We start from the raw sequence: 15,737 nt of genomic DNA on the forward strand, positions 1-15,737 counted from the left end.
GAAGAACTGTGCTGCTTTTCAACTTTTTGAAACATATTGCTGGAAGATTAATGGAAAGATTAGGAAATATATGTGCAATAATTTGTTGCATCTGGAATTTGAATTGGATGCTGAGCAAGCAGATCCAATGCAGCAGGAATACAAGACCTTTTTAAAGTTGTTACTCAAACTTCTTACAGCTGCACACTTAATTTTTGGTTTTTTCCTGTAATAATCTAGCTTTTGTCTTGTATCTGGAGTCACAGAGACAATTTTCTGATTCTTTTTGTCTCATGTGTGTCTAATCCTTTTCCCTAAGTACTTCAAATTTCTGGGGACAGCTCAGGTGAGAAATCTTTTGTTTTGTCCCCATCCCAGTGACAAACATACTGTAAATGTGTGTGGGGGGGAGGGTGTGTATGTAAAACTTTTACACACAGAGATTTAATGTGTTAGAGGAATTACATTATAGTCAGGGTGAGTTTCTGTCTCTGCATCACTTAAATACTTAACTCTTGTGCAGCCTTGTAATTGCTGATAGTGCAAAAACTGGGGTTTTTTTTGCCTCTTTAACTCTTTTCATATCAGTTAATGAAGGAACAGTTCTGTAGTTCAGACACTCAGAGCAATTAAGTAATGACCATGTTCTCATCTTTGATTTTTATTTCTTTGGTTTTTTTTAATAGGCAAAGCTACATCATCTTCCAATCCTGGTAGCCCAGCTCCAGACTGGTACAAAGATTTTGTCACTGATGCAGATGCTGAGGTGTTGGAACATTCTGGGAAAATGGTGCTTCTCTTTGAAATTCTTCGAATGGCAGAGGAGCTGGGAGACAAAGTGTAAGTCAGTTCTGGACCTGTTATTGAAGACTTTATGAATATATTAGTCCGACAGTGTTCCCCATCCACTCCTCGTTCTGCTGTGGCTGTTTTCTGAAGCAGACAAGCATGTTACACTCACTTTTGTCAGGGAGTCTTCCCACACCTGCCTGTGCTCCACTGAATCTTGCTGTTTGGCTCAAAGGTCGTATCAGAGGGAGGAGGGAACAAAAAGGAAGCAGTACAAGGATGAAAATAACTCCAGAGATGAATTCTGCGTTTCCGTTTCTTTTTTCAGCCTAGTGTTCAGCCAGTCCCTAATATCTCTGGATTTGATAGAAGATTTCCTGGAGCTGGCTAACAGGGAGAAGTCTGACAGAGATAAGCCTCCTATCTATAAAGGTGAGTGTCTGCTTCAACAACTGCAGTGCTCATAACTCTATCACAAGTCTTTATTCAGTCTGCAGGGAATGGGTTTGAAATCAGTGTTTTCATTGGAATATTGCATGCTCTGGACATTTCCTGAAGCTGGCAGGGTTATTGGGCTCCCCTGCAGGTGGTCTCTGCTGCCCCGGTATGGGCTCTTGATTCTGATTTCATTCTGTATCATCCATGCTTGTTGTAGCCTAAGCAGATTAAATGGTCATATCTGAGAAGAAGGCATTTTGTTAAATTCTGCACAAAAATGATGTTAAATTCTGGTGCATGGCAAATCCTGATCCTTCCTCCTGGGAGAGAGAGAGTGAAAGAAAATGAGGCTGCTTTAAACCACCGTGCAAAACATGGAAAATATGAATTCAGGCTTTATATGTGCAGCAGCAGGTTGGCTTATGGATTTCATTAGGGAGCAAATATTGAATTAATTATTATTCCAGTGATGCTCAGATGGCATGGAATTTCTCACTAAGATGTTCCCAGAGCTCCTGAGGATGCTGTTCATCCTTGCACGGAGTTTCATTCCCAGTAAATGTGGACTGAAGAATTCCTTCAAGTCTGCCTTTCCTTTCCAGTCTCTCATGCAGCTCTTCCACGTGTTTGCACTTAGGGATAACAGAAAAGTGTCTCAGTGATGGTGACTGGAGCTCTCCAGTATCCGTCTCTCACAGATTTATTGTTCCTGGATGTTGCTTCCTATTCTGAATTTTGTCATCTTCACACATTACAAGGTGTCTTTTTGAGGAATTCGTGCTTTTATTCTGAGATAATGTTTTAAAGAGCTTGGGGTTTTTCATGTGTGGTAGTTCTGGCTGGCAGTTCAATGATGTATCATGGCAAGATTCACCTTTCCTGACAGAACTTACCAATCTGTCTCTCACAATGGATTGAATTGAGCAGTGCTGGCTCCCAGAAATGCTGTTTTCTTTAGGATTGATGGCTCAGGGGTGTTAGTTTTGTGTACATAAAGCTTGATGGCCAGAGAAAAGGGAAGGTTACTGTGAACTGGGGAGAGAAGAGCTTCCATCAGCTGAAGTTATTTTTTTCCCCCTAATCTGACAAAAGTTGCTGTAACTCACAGGGTAATTAAACCCAAAGATTTTGCTGGATTTCAGTTCCAAAATGATTAGAGTTTGACCTTTGAAATCTCCTTTGAAGCATTGACTTACCAGTGCTGGTTGTGTGGGAGGCTGACTGACACTGATGCTGTAATGTGAACCTACCTGGATCAATTGGAAAAGTGCAATTAGTGCTACAGTACCTAAAGATTGAATGTAACAACATCTTTGGGGCTTTGAAAATTAACTTTGGCTCCAAGTTAAGGCATATCTCTGCAAATTTATAAATAGATAAATTGTATATAAAACAGATAGAAATTGTGAAAAATAAGAGGACTTCCCCTCAAAAAAAGCTCATATATTTTCAAATCATTAAATTTAACCTTAAAACACTTACTTGATTATAAATTTTCATCTTTAAATTCCAAGTGGTATAAAACTGCTTTGAGGAGTTGGTCCTTTTGCAAAAAAAAAATAAAATTTTCAGAAGGAATGGGTAGGGAGAAGTACTGGGTACATTTTGGAAGGTAAAATTATATTGACAGCGTTTATTCTGACTTCGAATAATTCTAGACAGAATTGGCTCAGGGATTGTATAAGCCTCTGCAGGCTTGTGGATGATCATTGTCATCACAAATCAATTGCTGTTATTTTCTGTTATTATGCATACTTTCTATATTGTTAGTTAGGCTCTGCTACATAATTTTCAAGGCATGTCTGTGGCACAGACCTGTATCCTCCAAAAACATGTGGTCGTCTCCCATTGTCACATCAGTGCGTTTTGTGTTCCATATTTGTTCTTCACTATTTAGAGAGTTGTTAGTTCAGAGTTACCAGTCTGGTTATTTACACCATCAGCATTTTCATAACTTGGCTGTTGCATTTACAGGTGAAGGAAAATGGTTCAGAAATATTGATTATTATCGCTTGGATGGCTCAACCACAGCTCAGTCCAGAAAGAAATGGGCTGAAGAGTTCAATGATGAAACTAATGTGAGGTGAGGTCTCTTCTGAGATACATATATGTTTCATTTCCCCCCTTTCCTTTCTTTTTTCCCTATTTTTATTACTTTGATGAGCTTAGTGACCTTAAGACCAGGCAGAGAATGATCTTTTGTCAGAACTCACACAGAAAATGTGCAGCAACGTGTTACTGACTTCAGATGAATTCCATTGTATTCAGCAGTGTTTCCTTGCTGTTTTCATTGTCCTTTAGATTGTAACCAATTTAAATCAGAGACAATGTTTTTATTGCAATTACTTCAAGGATATAAGGACCTGGGAAGGGTGTGGACAAGAGGCTGCAGTCCCTGTGCCACTCAGGGGCAAATTAACTCTCTTAGCTGCCTCCAGAACTGGCTGCCAGCCCTCCACTGCTCATCCAAAATGGGACTTTATAGAGAGGTACAAACTTGTATTTGAATGAAGTTAAGGAACTTCACCTTCCTAGATTTATTTAAAAACTAAAGTATGTAATCATGTTGCAGTCATTTATAATGTGCAGGGGAAAAGAAGTTAAATTGAGAAGTGAACTAATCCAGTGTTAATACTTTTAAATAGTTTATTCTGTCCAGTGTCTGTCAAGAACTGGTTCCAAGGTGAACCTGAGTGAGATTTTTTTGAATCTCAAAGCAGATATATCAAAGAGACAGGGTCATTAGAGAGTTACCCTGAAAGTTTGCAGGCCAGGAAAGAGTTTCAATGGCATGGAATCTGTCTGTTTAAAATTATGGTTTAATTTGATATAACTAATTTCATTAGAGCTTGAAAATGCAAACCTCAAAGTTTTTTCTTCCCTGCCAGTTTTTGTTAACAGCTGGTTTGCAAAATGCCTTGATGTGTATTTTGGGGAGTATATGTTTTGCTAGAAGTGTTGTTCTTGTAAAATCTGCATCTGTTTTATGCTTAATACATTATTTTAATGAAGTTTTAGAGTTATTTCAGTGTATGAACAACTCCATAGTAACCCAGCAACACAGGAACAACAGTTGTTTTCCAAAATACTCAATTTTTGCAACTCTTCTCTGTTCCAGAGGCCGCTTGTTTATCATATCCACTAAAGCAGGTTCCCTGGGAATAAACCTGGTGGCTGCTAACAGAGTCATCATCTTTGATGCCTCTTGGAACCCCTCCTATGATATCCAGAGCATCTTCAGGGTTTATCGCTTTGGGCAGAACAAGCCTGTGTTTGTCTACAGGTTTTTGGCTCAGGTACATTTCTGGCTGCTATTTCTGTGCTGTTTCATCCTGCAGTCAAATTTGGGAGCTGGGATTGTTGGGACTGTACCTGTTTGGGCTGGTGTTGGGGTCTGTAGTGATCCACACTGATCCAGTCGTGAGCTGTAGCAGCATTTGGCCACTGAAGCAGCTCTTGAAGGAAAGGATGGTAAAATAAATGACAACAGAAATTATTTCCTGTTAAGTCCCCCTTGTCTGACACTTTGTGTAGCACAAATTCTGGAATTCTAGCAGATTCACATGTCCAGACTCTGAACAGGGGGTCTCAGCTCCTTTAATTTGCACACCACAAAAAATTCTGAATGGAGCAGAGCCTGCAGAGGATGATATTGTTGTTGTTAGGGAATAGCCCTGCCCTGGGGCAGTTCCTTCTGCACACCCTGCTGGTCCAGCTGGGATGAAACCACAGGGACATAATGAGATTTTTATAAAAAGGCATCCAGTCCTGACTTGAAAACTTGTATCACACCCTGCAGATGTTAAAGATGGGTAATAACTCTGGTGGACACTGCTCTGTGCTTTATGTAAGGCTGTTATTTCTGTTACGAAGTGCCTTGCTTCAGCATCTGATTCCTCAGGTGTGACAGAGCAGCCTGGAGACCTTTCCTCAGTAGCACTTAACCCTTGATCCAGTCACCATTTCCATCCCAGCTGAAGCAGATCCTTGTCTGGGACACGTTGCTGTCAGAAATGGGGTTTTTCTTCAGGCTTCAGTTTATTTTTGTAGTTTTCTCTGTGCACTTTTGAACTGTTGATATCCTTTTTAAATTACGCTGTTCAGAACAGGCTGTGCTGTTCTCGTCCTTCTCAGTCATCTTTTTCTTTTTTTTTTTTTCCAAAAAATAAGTAATTTTCCTTTTTTTTCATCAAAGATCTAATTTTTTTGTACACAGCTGTGGTGAATTAGACTTGACTGCCTTCCTTCCCCTCTGCCCTCCACCACAGTGATATGGTATCTGTTTTCCTTTTTACAGGCTGCTCAAAGCAGCAAAATAAGGTACATGCTGTGAAAATTGCCATTTTTTGGTCATAATCCTACTTTGGGGAATTGAAGCAAAACTGGATCTCTTAAAAACACCACTAAAAGAACAATTTTCTTCCTCTAGTCAACAGCTAGATGACATCTGCCCCCTGCACAATTCCTGCTGTGCCGCTTCCAGCAGGTTTTTCCTTTTATTGCTCAGCAAACAAAGGGCTTGAAAGGGGTAGAAACTTGGTCATGGAAACAAGGCAAACAGAACAGCTGGGTTGTTGTTTTGGCTCTTTTATACCTGTAAGTATTTTCTGTGGGTGAGCAGTGGCTGTGTCTGTGTTTAGGGAACCATGGAGGACAAGATCTACGACCGGCAGGTGACGAAGCAGTCGCTGTCCTTCAGGGTGGTGGACCAGCAGCAGGTGGAGCGTCACTTCACCATGAACGAGCTCACCGAGCTCTACACCTTCGAGCCAGACCTGCTGGATGACCCCAACTCGGAGAAGAAGAAGAAGAGGGACACCCCCATGTTGCCAAAAGTGAGTGGTGCCCATCACCAGGAATTCTGTGCTGTAAAAACAACCTTTGTCTGTTCAAAGATGTTGCAGGTTTTTAGTGCAGAGCAGTGCTGGCCACTTGGAATGGAGGTGAATAGCAGGAAACACAACAAAATCCATAGTTAATGTAACAGATCCTATAATGAGCTGGGTGAGGAGTTTCCCCTCAGTGTAACTGACACTATGAGAGGGAGATACTCACTAAAAACCGAACTTTTAAGTCAGAACAGACACTTTTTCATGCATTTTGAATTAATAGAAGTTTTACTGCATGAAACCGTGGAAAATTGAAATTAGCATCTGAGTGGGTGCTGGTGATACTTCAGTTTGTGGTAACACATCTGTGAGCTGGCACTGTAGGTGAGAGTCAACTTAATCCATGTCGTCCTTTGCCAAGACTTTTTGGGGTTTAGTTCCCTGTTTAACTTCCTGTGGGGACCAATAGTAGAGATATGGTAAAGATAAGGGAACACTTAAAATACTCGTTTTCAACTTCTTGGATGTAAGAGAAAACAAATATTTAATTATTTTGCTTTTAATGGGATAGGAGAATTCATTCTGTATTGTTTTAAAAGTCATCAGTGAGTGAAGAAACAAATCCTGCTTGATTTTAAATTACATCCTTGAGAATTCCGGCTTTACGACAATCCAGCTTCAAGTCCCAGACCAGTTTTCTTTGAAAGTGCTGTTAAGCGGGGAGGAGATGTTGAATGCTTTTATATTCTATAAGGAAAGACAGCGCAGATGTGCAATCTGTTGTTTTCCTGGAAGTTTATCCAAGTGTCATGTCCAGTTATAACTGGAGCAGCAGTTTTCTGCCCTGTGTGGTCTAACGAGACCTCGAGGTGTGGAGGTTCTCAGGGCAAAAGTGCCCCAACTCGGGTTCCTGTGTTCTGCCCTCACCCCTCAGAAACAGCCTCTGGTCACAGCTCTGCAGAGACTCGGGGTTAACAGAATATTTGTGATACGAATGTGGTTCACATGAATTATTTAGTCTTAACTTCCACTGTTTGATTTCATTCATCCCCTGTCCCTGCACAGCTGGAAAGGGCTGCTTTGGAATTTCAGTCCAAAAAAGGTGTCTTAAGGCTGAGTGATCTCTTGGTCACCTTTGCTGTATTTAAGTATAGAAATAGTGACATTATAATTTACAAAGTAGTGAAGTACAGGCCATGAACTGGACAAAGGCAATACTGGGGCACTGGGTGTCCCTCAGAGCTGGCACTGTTGTTGCCCTGAGCTCATTCCCCATTCCTCATTCAGGGAATTAGACTTGAAGTTACTTTTTTATTTATGTGGAATGAAAACTTGGTGAAAACAGCTTGGAGAAGCAGATTAAAATCATAGTTCAGATTCAGTTGGCTATAGTATATCAGCATTTTGTACCACCTCAGGACAGAGACCTGTTTTACTGTGCTCCCACACTCACAACTTTGTGAGTTTTGATCTCAGGATTAGAAGAATTTGCTTCTTATTTAATATTTTTATTTTTAACTTCAGTATTAAATGTTCAGCTGGTTGAGGAAAAACCTGTGAATTACAACATAACTTGCATTCCTTCATGGAGGATTTCCTTTCTAATACACTGATCTCTCCATAGCATTTAATTCCATCAGGTTCTTAAAAAGACAAATATCTTTTTAAAAATTCAAACCCCTTTTTCAGTCTCTCTTTGTATTTTCATTCATCACCAGGATTTCATCCTAAAGCTTACAAACCAACTGATAATCATTATTCTATCAACAAGCTAAACAAATATAAAGAAATAATTATCCTGATGATTTTTTCATGTGTAAGGTGGATTTATTATTTTTTTTGTAAGATTGAACTAAATGTGAGTTTATTCCCCATCCCCATTTTTGAGCTTCCATCATTAAAGTCAACACAAAATAAAGTTCAGACAAAGCAAAGCAAACACACAGTTGGATGTCATGTAAAGCACATTTGAGGGCTGTGCTGCCTGAGGGAGGAACTCCCAGGGCAGTTCCTGCACCTCCAGGAGCCCCCACACCCTGTGCCATGTCCTGGGTTCCTCAGCCACCTCCTCTGGGCTTTGTGTCACCCCCATCCCTGGGGTCTCTCTGCTTCCCTGCCAGCACCCCAAACCCACCGTCCTCTGTTCCCTGTGCCCATCAGTGGTGCCGACCCCACCCAGGATATTCTGGGAGGAGCTGGTGATGACAACAATGATTCAGACCAGATAAGAGAAGGGTGGGACAAAGAGGGACAGTCCATTGAGAATTGGTTAACCTAATTAACTTTTCAAACACACAGAAACAAACAGCTTTCTGTAGCTGCTGTGACAGAACCCCTGGTCAGCACTTCCACACGCAGCTCCCAGAGTGGCTGCAAAAGCTCTTGTTTGTTGGTGGGCACTTTTTTCCAGTCATTGTTTGGCTGAGATTATAAAATGCCAGGGTGGGACAGGCTGGATTCCTGCTTGTGCAAAGCCTGGCAGGATGTGGAGGGGGCTGGAGGTACTCAGATAACTCCAGGACTGTAATTACTTTCAGGATTGGTTCCATGATGTTTTCATATTAGGAATTTTAGCCTGAATGCTGAGGTGTATTGGAGCTTCCTTAATTCATGAAGCTCATCAGCCACACAAGTCATGTAAAAACCCTGTTCAATAATGACCTTGGAAAAAGAGCTCCTGAGGTGCAGCAGGAGCAGTTTTTCATACTCCTGTGGAGGTGTTTTTCTTCATCCTTTGCAGCATCACCTTGACTTTCAGACAAAAAGGTTTGACTTAAAAAAAATTTGAGATGTTGGACCCAAAGGGCTGCTCAGTGTTTGGAAGCTGTAGAGATGCTGTTTGTATAAAATAAATGTAGATAGGTCCTGTCTGTTGTCCAGCCTAAGCAAAGGAAAAGTCACTGAGCACATTCCATTCTTCTTAGGTTCTGAAACTGCATTTATTGTTGTGGAATCCGAGTGCATTCCTGTGGTTTATTAAGGACTGGACTGTCATCTCTGCAACAGATTGTTAATCCGTTGCCCTCCCTCTGAGGAAAATTGTACTTTTAAATGATTTTCAAGTTTTATTGTGCTGTGGAGTGCTCAGAGCTGCTGCACATAGAGGAAGGGAGCAAGAGGGGAAACACGGGGAGCGAATAGAGCAGAGCTGCCAAGTGACTCCTCCTTTATCTCCTCCTTTGAACAGGACACGATCCTGGCAGAGCTGCTCCAGATCAACAAGGAGTACATAGTTGGGTATCATGAACATGATTCACTCCTGGACCATAAGGAGGAAGAGGAACTCACTGAAGAAGAAAGGAAGGCAGCCTGGGCAGAATATGAAGCAGAAAAGAAGGTAAAGCTGTTTAATCTGGTTTATGTGTATGACAATAACTTTCTCGGGTTTAGAGTCCCAATTACCTTTTCAATTTGTCTTGGGGCAATTAAATTTTTTTTATAGACCAAGAAATGAATATATAAAGCAAATTGTCAGGTACCCTCAAAAGCCTTCCACTAAAAGTACAAGTAGTGGGTGTATAAATTGCCCCTGACCACCTTGAGTGAGCTGATGAAAAGGTTTGGGGAGGGAGAAGAAACAGGGAGATAAATGGAGTAAAATCTGAAGCTGCCCTATGAGAAATCCATATGGGCAATGAGCTTTACATTCCTGCTAATAAATTAGGCATTTCACTTCTTCAGAATTTCATTACAGGCTGGTCAAAACTCAACATTAAGTAGTGGATTTCCAATATAAAAAAATCATCTTAACCAATTTAAGCTGTACTAATAAGCCTTGGTCACTTATATATCAAATAATGACAATTAAGCTAAACTCAGAGATTATTCAAGACTGGAACTTGGGTTCCTCTGTGACTGAAATGTGGTTCTGAGTTGAGATTTGGAAACCTCCATGATCAATGTTCAGTGCCTGTGACCCTCTCTGAGGGCTGCTTTGGCTGTGTGTGGTTATTAGAGAATTATCAGAGTTAGTGGCAAGTGCTCTTTCTGTTTTTCAGGGCATGACCATGCGTTTCAACATGCCAACAGGGACCAACATGATTCCCACAAATTTCAACTCTCAGACATATATTCCTTATAACTTGGGTGCTCTGTCAGCAATGAGTAACCAACAGCTGGAGGTAAAGAGCACAACTTGTCTGTGTTGCTGTAGGGGTTTTCTGTCACAAATTGTGGATAATGTCAGTCTTAAATATCTTTATGTAATTATATCCTATTTTTAATAGTTTGGAGGTTTGGGAGGGGGGCTTGCATGTAGCTTTATTGAAGTTTAATTTGCATGTATATAAACCTGTACCTGGACAGATTGTCAGGCTTCTGGAACATCACCTGCATTCTTTGAAGACTTTTAATTACCGCATTTGAAACTGTAACATTATCAAGTCTGTACGGTAGAAAATTTCCCTGGGTTGCAGCATTCTCATGCTGGTCTGAAAACCTGTGGGTACAAAAATAGGTTTTTACAAATACTGTCTACAAATTGCCAGGTTTATACATGTTGTTCAACTTCTCTGTGCTGAAATTCAGATGGGTGGCAGCTTAGACTCATTGACTTGTGCAAATTGAAAGCAAAAAGGTAATTGAAGTCTAGGTATGTACAAGAGAAAGATTAAGAAAGTTGGGGAAGAAATGTGTTTATTGCTTCTGTGCTTTATAACTGATTTTCTGGTGTTTTCTCAGGACCTCATTAATCAAGGAAGAGAGAAGGTAGTGGAAGCAACCAACAGTGTGGCTGCAGCGAGAATCCAGCCCCTTGAAGACATCATTTCATCCATAGTGAGTGGCAAATGGATAACCCTGGCTTGGGATTGGGAGTGGAAAATGTTAAACATTATCACACAAAGATATTGCTACTGCAAATGGTCATTCAGCTAATGAATTGCATTATTAATGAGTATCATTTCCAGCTGGTAGTGACCTGTATCCCTGCAGTAACCCTCAGTGGTATTTAGCTGGCATAGAGCCTTACAGGAGTGGCAGTTTAGATCCCTAAGTATTTGCCATGCTCTGAAAATGCTGGTTTTTCTATAAATCAGAATAGCAATTATAGGCAAGTAGTTACTGTATTTTGTGGACTTCTAATTGCCAGTTAGAAGAACTAATAACTCATAGTTCTGGTTCTGGTGAAGCACAGTTTTGCATTGAACAGAAGCTGGGCTGCTTTAACTCTTGGTGCAACTGTGAACATGACTCAGGGCCTCAGTTACCATCAGGCTTTTGTTCAAATGACCAGTGCCAAGAAGGTTTTGGGTTTTTTTGCTTTTCAGTGGAAAGAAAACTTAACCCTGACAGAGAGCCAGGTGCAGGCCCTGGCCCTGAACAGACAGGCAAGCCAGGAGCTGGATGTGAAGCGCCGAGAAGCCATTTACAACGACGTCCTCGGGAAACAGCAGATGGTAAAATACCTTACATTTATTTATCTACTGTCAGTGTTTGAATGAGGATCTTGTGTGTGTTCATTCCTAAACTACAAGTGCATGTTTAGACACATAAATATCCCTCACTGAATGGTCAGCAGTGTGCTGGAGTTCGTTGGTCAGCCTCAGCGAGGGGAGACGCAGGAGAAGTTCATAAAAAAGCCACTCGCCAGGTTTTTGAGCTGAAGTGCTTTGCTGCAAGGTCATGAGGCGTAAAGAGAAATCTGATTCCCAAAGCTCAGCCAGCCACTTAGGAAACACATCTTAGAAAGTGTTGGTAATGTTTTAGCTTAAAATTACTTGGCAGAATCTGAAAGTTGCCCAGATGACGTCAGAGGGAAGAGTTTTCTCTCAGGCAAACAAACACTGACAGTCCACAGGCGGGACTTTCAAAGGGAAGATGAATGGTACCTGACAAATGATGATGTAACTTATACCTGGGAATAATTTCACAGTAGAGTACATGTTGCCATGGCAACTCACCTAAATGCTGCCTGCAACACAATAGCCAAGTCTTTGGGAGAACTGAGCCCTAAGTGCTGTTCCTGAATGGTTTCTCCAGTAATGGGCTGCTGAATGCCATCACATTAGGGATGGTGATAACAATGGGGCTTTTTCCCCCAGCCATGCTGTCCCTAACAAATTGATTTCAGCTCTGAACCTGATCCTCGGAGCAGGGAGACGGGTCGCGCACTCAGCCAGCTCTGCTTTCCCTTCACAGTTAATCGGTTGTGTCCAGAGGATCCTGATGAACAGGCGGCTCCAGCACCAGTACAACCAGCAGCAGCAGCAGCAGATGTCCTACCAGCAAGCAGCCATGGGCCACCTCATGATGCCAAAGCCACCAAATTTAATCATGAATCCTTCCAGCTACCCAACCATAGATGTGAGAGGAATGTATCAGTCAGTGTCTGGTGGGATGCAGCCACCACCCCTACAACGAGCACCACCCCCAATGAGAGGCAAAAATCCAGGGCCTTCCCAAGGGAAATCAATGTGATTTTGCACTAAAAGCCTAAAGGATTGTTAAAATCAGAGAAAGAACTTTTATTTTTTTAGGAATCAATGGCCTAACAGAACTCAACTGTAAAAAAAAAAAATTAAAAAGAATAGTTTGGTTGCTCCCCTTAAATACCATGTTCCATATTAGTGTTCCAGCTTTGTTTAAATAGGACACGATGTTTTCCCTGTTGTCAGTGATGTTGCCTAGAATCTTCTTACATATGTTGAGTACAGGAGATAACAAGTTGTTTTCAGTGAAAACAAGTTCTCCCGTTACAGTAGCATCTCCACAGGTTTCCTGTCTAAACTCCTACGCTTGCTTTTCGTGGCTGCGAAGCTTTGGGAAGCTTAGGAAGGACTGCAGGTCTGTATGTTCAGTCTGACATATGTGAATTGTAAACAGCTGAGTTCTTGATTAGAGTTGATTCCTCAAATTATGGAATACTTTTCTGCTTACCCATTTCTTTCTATTAGTGGGAACGTTCTAAGAGAAATAGTCTAGTTTCCTTCATGGATCATCTGTGCTGAATGGAACAGGAGCTGAAAATACTCTCTGAAACAGAATTGAGTGCAATAGTCGTAAATACTACTGCTCTGAACCTTCTGAGGCACAGGGAAACTGTGCATCCAGCCTTAAACACGACTGGGCCTTCCCCAGTCTGCTGCCATTTCTTATTTTCAGTTCCATGTGATGGAATAACAGCTGATGATCTGGGGGTGGGAGACGTTTTTCCTTCAGGCGTTAATTCCCTCGCTGTGGAGTCCAGCGCAAAGCACATTTCTGGTAACTCCTTCATGCTGGTGCTACTGTCTCCTCCCATTGCCGGCAGTGGGGGATGGGCCAACACAATTCAGTTCCTGGTGTTTTGGGGGTAAAATAGTGATGGTGGCCAGGGTCAAACCCTGTTAGAGAGCGCCCTTTAACGTGGCAGAACCATTGCCGATTGGACATGGATACAGAGAAAGTGCTGTAGCAACTTCCAGAGATGCCAGAAGCGTGAAATGACTTTCTTGATAGAGATGTGGTTGTGCACTCCTCCCCGTCCCTTCAGTTGTGTGAAAACATGAGTTAGGACACAAAGAGCTTGATCTGTTTTGGTTTTGGTTTTGTTCTCTTTTGAATTTTTTTTAATGTAGGCCAGAGATAAATTTCTGGTTTATTCTGTATCATTATCATGTTCTTTGCCCACACTTGTTGTGCTTGTGAAGATCTAATTAAGTACAAATAGGGCTTTTCTTTGCATAGATTTTGGTTGATTCTTACCCCCCCAAAAACCCCCGTTGATAATCTGGGGGCACAAGTAAGTAGCAGGAACGTGGAGGCAGTGGTGTGTGCACAACAGGGGGCTCTGGAGATGGATGGAGGCTGTGGCTCCAGATTGTGCTGGACTCTTCTGACGCAGGCATGAACTAAAATCATTTTGGTTTCTGGAAAGTTTCTTGCAGGAGTTTTGAGTTCTTGCCCTGAATGGACAAGTTTTGCATCTAAACATGCAGATGTCACACGATGTTTTGCTGTGTGACTGACACTTGGTTTGTGACGTGGACAGAGCTTGGTTGGGCTGCTGCACACCCAGCTGACAAGTTGCTGTCTTGGACTCTGATTACAAGATACCACAAAAGACCCTCAGTGTGTTCTAGTGCTCTGCCAGCTCTACAGTTAACTCTGATCTGGGGGAGGGAGCAAGACAGACGTGTTGGCACTAGAAGAGACAAAGCGTGAGACGTTGAGACAGACATTTGAAGGCAAATGTACTCTGGGCAACTCTCACCGATATTCCTACATGTTGTGAATAAGAGAAATACTTTCTACCAAACCTGGGAATGTTAAATGGAGTTTTACAGTAACTCAAAGACTTAAATGTGGAAGTTTTAGGCAACATTGAAAGGCACATTTTATTTCATCCTGGACAAACCTATGGATAACAGAAGACTAATGCACAAGAAGGAATCCGAGATAAGCATTGAAGTAAAACCTGGACCACTTTGCATATGTTTCTCACTCGACATTTTAGCTGCATAACAATGTGCTTTGAATATAACATCAGGCTTTAACCAGTACTTAAAGACAGAACATACATCAGTAAGATAATAAAAGGCTCATTTTTATATTTGTTCTAGATGTTTTAACTAGATAAAAATGGCTTAAGATGACAAATAAAAACGTTGCTTGTAATACAGTTTTGCCTGCTAAATTATCCACATTTTGTAACCTGTTTATTCCTTTGGATGTAAAGCGTTTTTGCTTAGTATCGTGATATTGTATATGTTTTGTCCCAGTTGTATAGTAATGTTTCAGTCCATCAACCAGCTTTGGCTGCTGAAATCATACAGCTGTGAAGACTTGCCTTTGTTTCTATTAGATGGCTTTTCAGTTCTGTATTAAATATCTTAAGTACTATAGAAAAGGTGTCTCCTCTTCCTATAAGGCTGTTTTGTAATATATATAAGGACTGGAAATGTGTTTTTAAAGAGAAGAAGCATTCAAGTATGACGATATACTATCTGTGTTTTCACCATTCAAAGTGCTGTTTTAGTAGTTGAAACTTTAAACTATTTAATATCTCATTTAATAAAGTGACCAAAATACATCAACGTGCCTTGTGCTACATTCACAGTCCAGCGTTAACTCCACAGGGATTCAGCCTGGGAACGTGGCTTTGAAGAACTGTGCTGTGAGTTGAAGCTTTTACTGTTTTCTACAAAGACTTCAGTGGATGTAACCATTGATTTCATTTAGGGAAAATAGTTGTGGTCCAGATTTTCAAATTACATTAATTAATAGCAGCTTCTGCCGGTCTGTCTGTTAAAAATGAAGTGAGTTATCCAGCAATGAGATGGTTAAAAGTGAGGTGAAGTTCTGCTTAGTCAAATCAGAATAACATGCTGCCGTATTTTAACCTCCTAATTGTACTTCTCCCTTCCTTAGTTACAAAATCCCCACCTGTTGGGCAAAACACCCCCTTTCCTAGGCAAAGAAAAGTGTAATAGTTGTGTTTAAATGTGCCCTCTGCTTGTTCCCTGGCAGTGCTGGGGCTGCTCAGGGGCACAGCTGGTCTTGGTGAAGCTGAGGGAGGTGGAAATGGTGTCTGGGGTGAAGATACTGGAGTTGTGCTCCAAGGGGCCCTGTGGGCAGCATGTTTCTAAATATCCCTGCGACTTTTAACTTGACTGAGCACTGATGGAGGGCAGTGGGCAGCTCAGGCTGGATGTGGCTGTCTGTGTTGGGCTGGGAAGTGTCCTGGAACAAGTCCCGTGTCCAGAATGTTGTGCTGAGGTGCCC

The 15,737-nt window shown here is 41.5% G+C and overlaps 1 protein-coding gene across 2 annotated transcripts in view; it reads left to right on the forward strand.

The window, feature by feature from the left end:
- ATRX (ATRX chromatin remodeler) overlaps nucleotides 1–15,049 on the forward strand; it is a 66,238-nt gene extending 51,189 nt beyond the window's left edge. Inside the window, exons 26-35 of one of the 2 annotated variants that reach the window (XM_032124403.1) lie at nucleotides 666–819; nucleotides 1,097–1,200; nucleotides 3,181–3,289; nucleotides 4,325–4,502; nucleotides 5,847–6,041; nucleotides 9,223–9,372; nucleotides 10,034–10,156; nucleotides 10,716–10,811; nucleotides 11,303–11,431; nucleotides 12,174–15,049. In XM_032124403.1, the coding sequence (XP_031980294.1) occupies nucleotides 666–819; nucleotides 1,097–1,200; nucleotides 3,181–3,289; nucleotides 4,325–4,502; nucleotides 5,847–6,041; nucleotides 9,223–9,372; nucleotides 10,034–10,156; nucleotides 10,716–10,811; nucleotides 11,303–11,431; nucleotides 12,174–12,452 (1,517 nt within the window). In that variant the 3' untranslated portion in view covers nucleotides 12,453–15,049. The remainder of the gene's footprint in view (nucleotides 1–665; nucleotides 820–1,096; nucleotides 1,201–3,180; nucleotides 3,290–4,324; nucleotides 4,503–5,846; nucleotides 6,042–9,222; nucleotides 9,373–10,033; nucleotides 10,157–10,715; nucleotides 10,812–11,302; nucleotides 11,432–12,173) is intronic. The other variant, XM_032124404.1, reaches the window with a different exon arrangement.
- The last annotated feature ends 688 nt before the right edge of the window (nucleotides 15,050–15,737 follow it).

Source organism: Corvus moneduloides, chromosome 14 (genome assembly GCF_009650955.1).
Source record: "Corvus moneduloides isolate bCorMon1 chromosome 14, bCorMon1.pri, whole genome shotgun sequence".
NCBI classification, from domain to species: Eukaryota; Metazoa; Chordata; class Aves; order Passeriformes; family Corvidae; genus Corvus; species Corvus moneduloides.